The sequence below is a fragment of the Macrobrachium nipponense genome, chromosome 4 (genome assembly GCF_015104395.2).
Source record: "Macrobrachium nipponense isolate FS-2020 chromosome 4, ASM1510439v2, whole genome shotgun sequence".
Taxonomy (NCBI): Eukaryota; Metazoa; Arthropoda; class Malacostraca; order Decapoda; family Palaemonidae; genus Macrobrachium; species Macrobrachium nipponense.
The window spans coordinates 88,665,886-88,673,951 of record NC_061100.1 but is presented as its reverse complement, the minus strand read 5'-3'; the positions used below and the strand labels follow the sequence as shown (position 1 = coordinate 88,673,951).

The following is an 8,066-nucleotide window of genomic DNA, read 5'->3' as shown; positions in this document are numbered from 1 at the left end:
GATGGAAGAAGGAGGATATGGAACGAGGTACAGTAAAAAGAGCGAAAGGGGTTGGAGATAGGGGCCGAAGGCACGCTGCAAAGAACCAGAAGTAATGCTTACAGTGTGTGAGAACCAGAGAGTAAGACAGGTAACTGGGTACTGATAAATTATTACGTTGTTTTTTATTAAACTGACCTTGTGTCGGCACGGGCTCTTGCTCACCGAGCAGCCCGTAATAATCTTTTATTACAGGTAAACACAGGCTATAAGGAGGATGCGGACGGATATGTAGCATACTACCTGAACAGAGAGAAACTGGGTCTGGGGCAGAATGATTTGTGTTTTCTTGCAGACACACATACATGGATATGTATAGGTACAATTGCTGTTCATACATGAATTCTATATCGGCGGAAAGGCCAGAGAGTTCTACACACGATGATGTACAATAGAATTTAGCAAGATGTTACAGTAGAACGTAAATAACGTCGGTGCACCGACTGCACAACCCCCAACCATTTTAGTTGTTATGAGAGCATCACGATACTTTTGGAGACTTAAAAGTAGTCCAGTAAGGATTTATTTTAAATTGTACAAAGCTATAGATTACTTGCACGGAAGGTTAGCAAACTAGAAATGCTAAAATTCAGATGATTTAATAACACTCTTTTAACATTTATCAAACTTGTAAATTATAAAGGTCCATATATATAATATATATATATATATATATATATATATATATATATATACACATATATATATGTATATATGTGTATATATATATACGTATATATATATATATATATATATATATATATATATATATATATATATATATATATATATATATGTGTATATATAGGGCATGCACAGGTAACGTGTTTGTCTTGTAAGATTACACATGATTAAGTACATTGTATTTGTTTTAAATTAATTGATAATCTAGAAAACTAATTTTGTAGTCAATTTGTAAAAGACATTTATGTTACCTCAATAGTTTCAGGTAAAACAAACTGCCCAAAAACCATGAACAAATTATTGTAACTCTCACATTGGATGTTTACTTTTTCATGTAGCACTAAATAGATTTGCTCTTTGCATGTTTTATTATTAAAAGTTTTTTCATACGAATAGAAAAGTCAAAGCAAATCTAGTAATTACCTTTAGAAAATATGTAATGTAAATTTTGAAAGGAGAGTTTCAATAACAAAAAGTGTATAAATCTATTAACTAAGTGATTCATATAATTTGAACATAGTATACATTACACCTCTCATGTGGCGTTATACTCCATATGTTTTCCTCTTAGAATAATATTGCTCTGCAAGCGTTTGAAAGATAAGGTACTTTCCGCTTTGATGCACTTGAACATAACGATTGACTTTACTATCTATGAATGCGTTATTGAAAACTATTCACAAAATTTTGCTATCATTTCATTTCGGTAAATGACGTTACATCCTTTAAACTGTCTCACCCATCACAGCAATAAAACTTTCGACTGATTTGTGGTATAGTTACTTTAATGATGTTGCCGACACCATTTCAGGTGACGTATTTGAAGAAGAGGCTGGACCATGAGGAAATCAAAACGAGGCTGGAGAACAACAGTAAGGTGTTGGGAGACCTTCGAGAAAAATTAGGTCAGTCTTCCCGTGTGTCTGTCTTTCTGTCTGTCTGTCAGGGATTCGTAGGTGAGAGTCGGTATCAACTCATACCCCTCTTGATGATCTGGTGGGTAAAGCGCGTTCCTTGAGTCCTTGGTTCCGTGGTTTGAGCCCATGAGTCGACGAATTTCTTATCAACTAAAACCCTTCAGTTTAACATATATGGAAATATATTGTGATGTGATAAAATACACACACACACACACACACACACACACACACACACATATATATATATATATATATATATATATATATATATATATATATATATATATGAATTTTATCACATCACCGAAGAATCATATACACGCTTAAAGCTATAAATGTCCTTTAATATCTGATTCTGTCTACTTCGGAATTAATGTATTTTCATATATGTTAACTTAATGGGAAATTTTTAGTTGATAAGAAATTCGTCGGCTCGTATATTATATAATAAAAACATACCCATACCTAAATACAAGCATTCTCACACATATCGAGTACGTATATCTCTTGTTCAGACAAAATCTCTCTCTCTCTCTCTCTCTCTCTCTCATTACCTAAATAGCAGCCACTTACTTTTAGCTCAATTTGCAAGTTATTATGAAGAACAAATGGAGTTACCTTGTCTAATACTAAACGCCACGTACCTGATCTCATCCTTTCCCATCCTTTCAGGGGTTTGCACAGCTCTTACACCACGATAGAGATATATTGGTGAATATTCTGTAACAAGAGGATCTCCTATTGGATAATCCTTAAATAATATTAGTTGTGAGATGCTGCATTGCCGATATTGGCATTTGAGATATTTTAAAATCAATTTCTTAACGATAGTAATAAGTACTGGGGCTGCAAACTTCAGCCAGGGCTTAGCAATCAGTATGCTACACGATTTAAAGCTTGAGTACTTCACAAGTTCACCCCCAGGAAAAAGTCTCTTGTCTCCAAAAGTTTTAACTCTCCCCAAAACCAGTAACTTGTTGCCAGTCCAGATTACTTTTACAAAAGAGACACCGAACCAAAGCTTAGCGTTTATGCTATTGGCAATTGATGTTATTGTTGCTAATAAATATAATTTCTGTTATTACTGGCAATATTAGTAATATTTTTGATCTCCAGAACGCGAAAGGAGAACATCCCTTCGCTTGGACGATGAAAACAAAAGAGTGAAAACTTACCTAGGAGAACTGAAGTGTTTGGCTACGTTCCTAAGAGCAGAGATCCGGAAGCAAGAAACAGCCTCGGCCAGGATACAGAGGCACCTCCAGCAGGAGGACTCGAGAACTGTGAGGAAGATGAAAACTCTTCAGAAAGGAAAGGAGCAGGTAATTTGATCGCGGCTTTTGCTTAGATGATAAAAAGACGGCAGTTTAATATATAGATATATATATATATATATATATATAATATATCTATATATATATTATATATCATATATAGATATTATATATATATATTATATATATATATATATATATATAATATTAAAAGGGACAAAAATTTTTGTGGGCTACTTTAGTGGGGAGGTAGTTGAACCTAAAACAAGTAATTAATGATTAAAACAATTTGATAAACGACCTGGAAAAAATTAACGTTGTCCAAATGGTGATTATGATTAGCAAAATATCTTAAATGTCTCACTTGTCATAGACAATGACTTCTGAAAATAACTTTTAATATTTTGTTTTATAGACATGATATTGACCTTAATAAGGTTTTACCATTCAGACTAATCGGTCAAATGCAGATATTTTTTTGCTAAATCATAAATCAGATGTTAATTAACAAGGCATGACCAGACCTCCAGCTTACTCGGAACGCATGCAAGATTTTTCCCTCACACAGAAGTTGTGAACATCATATTCCTTACTTTTAATATAAATTAAAACGCGTTAAAATCAAGTCAAATAGTAGAGCTTTGTTTCAGCAGCGAAAATTGAAATAAATAGAGAATATTTAATTAGAAATAATTTGCCTGTACTGTTTAACATGAACATTATTTATTTTTTACATTTTATTATAATGAATAAATCGTAAGTATCCTTTCCTAAAATTCCTGTATCTTTAACTCAACGCGAAACACCTTTTACAATAAAGTAGACCTTGTTAGGCTCTTCCATAGACCTTTCCTACACTCCCAACAAGAACAACAACAACAACAATAACAAAGTAGTTTGTAGACTTACTCCCCGAGTAAGCGAAAATGATTTTGATATCTCAATGTAAATCAATGCTTTGATTTCGAATGCATTTTATTAAATACAAATTATTCTGACCAACCACAGACGTATTGTAAATAATAACTTACCTAGAAATCCTATCGGATTTTATCTCCGGTGACCATCATGAGTTTGTTAAGTATCCCGATTTCAATAATTCACCATTTGACGATGTCATATAACATTCCTTCTAGAAGCCGATTCTGTAGCTTACGAAGAGGTTCTAACCTACTTTTGTTTGTCTTCAACCCTGTCTGTCTAGCTCTTGCTATCAGAAAATATGTGGTTATGTTAGATTCTTCGCCTTATTAGTAAGGACTGCCCTTAACTCTGTATGTTGTCTTCGAGCTCATAGAGGCGGCTAGTCACCGTTAGTGGTTGTAGTCGGGATTTGCCTTTGCTCGTTTATTCCTCCCTCGTGTGTGCATGTTCAAGTTTTTCGTCTCTGTAATACCGCGAGTCTTGTAAATTCTTTCCTATTTTCATTTTCTCCTTCGACACATCTGCAAATAGTAAATTATCTATCAATTCCTCTTTATTTTCTTGATATGGCTGCTGCACAAACCTATATCCATTTGTAACGTCACTATATGCTGGGTAGTGGAGGTGTTCTCAATTCTCATGCTTTTCTCAGGCTGTCTCAAAACACGTCTAGCTAGCCACTCTGTAGTAGTAGTAGTAGTAGTAATCAGGATGGCTGCCTTGTAACGGCGTTCGGCCCAGCTCTGACTTTTTCTCCTGCTCCCGTTCACGTCGTTCGGGGTCGTGCATGAGCTTGTTTCCCATCTTTCAGTTTTCCTTCGGATTTGTATTAGCGAAGGATATTGGGCTTCCTGTATCGGAGGCTTTTACTTTAAAGGCGGCCTTTCATCACACCTTTCGAAGAGGAAGAACACCTCAAAACAAAACATTCCAAAACTAGATCTTATTGCTGGTACTGCGTATCAATTTTAATAAATGACAACCATCCCCCCCCCTCTCCCTCGCTCTCTCTCTCTCAATGTATATATATATATATATATATATATATATATATATATATAATATATATATATATATCTTTATCTGGGCATTATTGTATCATGGAATACTCGAGTATTCAGTATACCTTGCTAAGCATGAATAAGAAATGCTTCTCCATTCGAGACAGCTGGATCAGATCAAGTGCCAGGTTGGAGAGTATGCGTAGCCAATGTTTACAAACCTTTGGCTCTACCTCAGCCTATTTAGTATGACCTTCATCACCTCAGCGCTTGGTTCAAGTTACCTTGCTTGAGGATGTTATGGGTGTGGTAGTTCTAGGCTACCATATTAGGCACTGGCACTCATCTGCCAAGGAGCAAATGATGAACTCTTAATGTATGGCCGCTGATCCCATCTTCGTTGGAATTTGCCGACGTTGGAATTTGCTGTAGTTTAGTGGATGTGGGAGGACATCTTAGCTTAGAAGAGTGTAGAAGCTACAATGTATATAAGCGTATATAATGATATGCTACAAAACATATGAGCATCGAAGCTGCTACATAGGATTTAATGCTGATCATGAGAATAACGGATTATACTTACACACTACAATGTAGTGCAACATGGTGCAATCAATACCTTTGAATTCAACACGCCCACGGGACTTAGTCTCCCGCGATCGTTTCATAAGATATCTTGCACTGCGGTCTGCGGCATTACATAACACGTCTTGCACTAATATGAGACATACATGACAGAGGATACACAACCTGAAGCACACTTTCCATTCTTAGCTTATTTGCATATTCAGATTTGCTCTTCATTATGACACTCGGTCATTCATTCTGGTGTCCCCAATTCACTTTGTACCCGTTTCTTTTCAACAGAATTGGTTGTGATATTGGAATGTTTGTTGTGAACAATAATGATAATAGTACTGCCTACATTTTTATGAAATAAGCTAAAAGACCGTGGACACGCGCCACAGTGGTCTCCTAATAGGACGGCCCTGCATGAAGACAGGAAAGATGAGCAAAGTAGGAATTTAAAAGAAAAACTCATCATATTGAATGATAAATAACAGCAACGAAAAGGTTGAGGAAACTATTCTTAATTAACGGAATATAATAAAAAAGTGAAAAATGTACCGAAGTTTCTTCGGCACAATCGAGTTTTCTATACAGCGTATAGTGCTATAAGAACTGTGGCCTATGAAACTTTACCGACGGTCCGGTGGTGGCCTGTCCTGTATAGTTGCCAGACGCACGATTATGGCTAATTGTAACCATAAATAAGATAAAAACTGCTGATGCTAGATGGCTGCAATTTGGTATGGTTGATGATTAGAGGGTGGATGATCAACATGCCAATTTGCAGACCTCTAGCCTCAGTATAGTTTTTAAGATCTAAGGGCGGCAGAAAAAGTGAGGACGAACAGACAAAATCACCTCAATAATTTTCTGTTACAGAAAAACTAAAATGGCCACTCAGAGACCCCGTGGAAGACAGTGGCACACTTTGTCACATTTCAGTACAAGATGCCGAAATGACCATCAACTAGGGCAGCTCCCTCATACAGGACCGGAAACAGGATTGTTAGAATGCAATAGAGACGAAAATGTTGAAGAAGTCATTACCAGTGGATTTACAAATCAGCTAATCATATGTAATGTTAAGTAATCGAGAAAAGGCCCAGAAAATAAAGTTAAAGGTACATGCAGTATAAAAGTAGTATTATTATCTATAAATATCATTGCTAGTGTGATTGTCATCATCATCCATATCATTTAAGCGCCATCTGTGTATTCCTTTATTTTGCTCTGATATGGATCTTTATCATTTATATATTTTTTTAAATTTAAATTGTGCGCCGGTATACAATTGTTTTGTATAATTGAGTTGCATTCATTTACATATGCTTCTGTTCCATTTGTAAGGAATCACGGCGCTTAGGCAACAAACGCAACTTGCAATACACAGATCACATCGTCTAAGTAAGAAGTCTACTTTCATTCATATTTTGGCCTTACTATTTGCTTCTGTTTGTTTCTAGGTGATGACGGTGGAGCAATATTTGAAGCTCAGCGCTGAAGTCGACAGGCTGAACCACGAAGTTCAAAGATGGAAGAAGAAGAACCAAACTATGTGCATCTAACTGTCTCGCATGCACACTTCAGGCCATTGGTTGGTTGGTTTAGTTTAGGTCGCCCTTATGCCAGCAAGGGCTCTTAACCCAAGATAAGTATCGTAAGACATGCAAGAGAGAATCATACGTGGTGTGGACCCCTGGACTAAGAGAGAATCATGCGAGGTGTGGACCTCTGGACTATAACCAAACGACAGAGACGACCAAACATTTTGCTGCTGGGAATTATAGCAAAAACAATACCTTTAGTTAGAGAAAGGGATCTACAAAATTTTCCTTTATCTCCTTCATATAGATATGGCCAATCACCCAAAACAATTCTGTTCAGTTCTTTACTTCACGTAAACGTTTCACATTTATAGATACAGAAGAGATTCAACAGTATTTTACCTTTACATCTTCAGTGTTATTGAACAGACGGCTTTTTTCCTTTACCATAAAAATTGAATCGCACGAATTACGGTCCTTTATTCAGTTCTTCATTTGGCATAAGGTAATATTTTGCCCTTTTATTCGCTATTGCAGAAGGCATAAGAGAAAATTAACTTTTCCCGTTACATAGAAATTAACAAGAGCTTCTGATATACAGCAACTTTATTCAGTATGCATTTAAAGTTTTAATTTGAGGTCTCTCTCCTTTCCATGTTTTTCCTGAAAATAATAAGAAAAATCAAGCAAAGAGGAAAGTGTATATTTTGCATTTACTGAAAGTGTTTTATACTTGCAAACACTGTTGTGAATAGAAAGTCGAAGGAAAGAAAGGGATCGGCAGGGGCGGTATATACGTTTTTATCCTACACGTTTTATATTTTATGATTATTCGAGGGGGCTGGTGAGGGTGGGACTGGCCTCATACGTCCTGGAGTCACATAAACATTATTAATATTTGTGAAACTTCATAATTTAACATCCTTATAGTTATAAAATGATAGCCGAGTCAGAAACTCGACTGAGTTTTGGGTTTATGAAACAATAGCCAGACCTACATCAGGTGAAAGTACTCAGACGAACAGGTAAAAAGTGACCGCGATTGACCTTTTCTGGCATCATCGATCAGAAAGAATTTAAGACTAGAAAAATAGGGATTTTTTTTTTTTT

General features: G+C 35.9%; 1 protein-coding gene across 1 annotated transcript in view; it reads left to right on the top strand.

Annotated features, from left to right (window-relative positions):
- LOC135211666 (uncharacterized) overlaps nucleotides 1–7,822 on the top strand; it is an 8,328-nt gene extending 506 nt beyond the window's left edge. The window contains exons 2-4 of the mRNA XM_064244933.1: nucleotides 1,535–1,628; nucleotides 2,760–2,965; nucleotides 6,876–7,822. Of these exons, the coding sequence (XP_064101003.1) occupies nucleotides 1,535–1,628; nucleotides 2,760–2,965; nucleotides 6,876–6,977 (402 nt within the window). The 3' untranslated portion in view covers nucleotides 6,978–7,822. The remainder of the gene's footprint in view (nucleotides 1–1,534; nucleotides 1,629–2,759; nucleotides 2,966–6,875) is intronic.
- The last annotated feature ends 244 nt before the right edge of the window (nucleotides 7,823–8,066 follow it).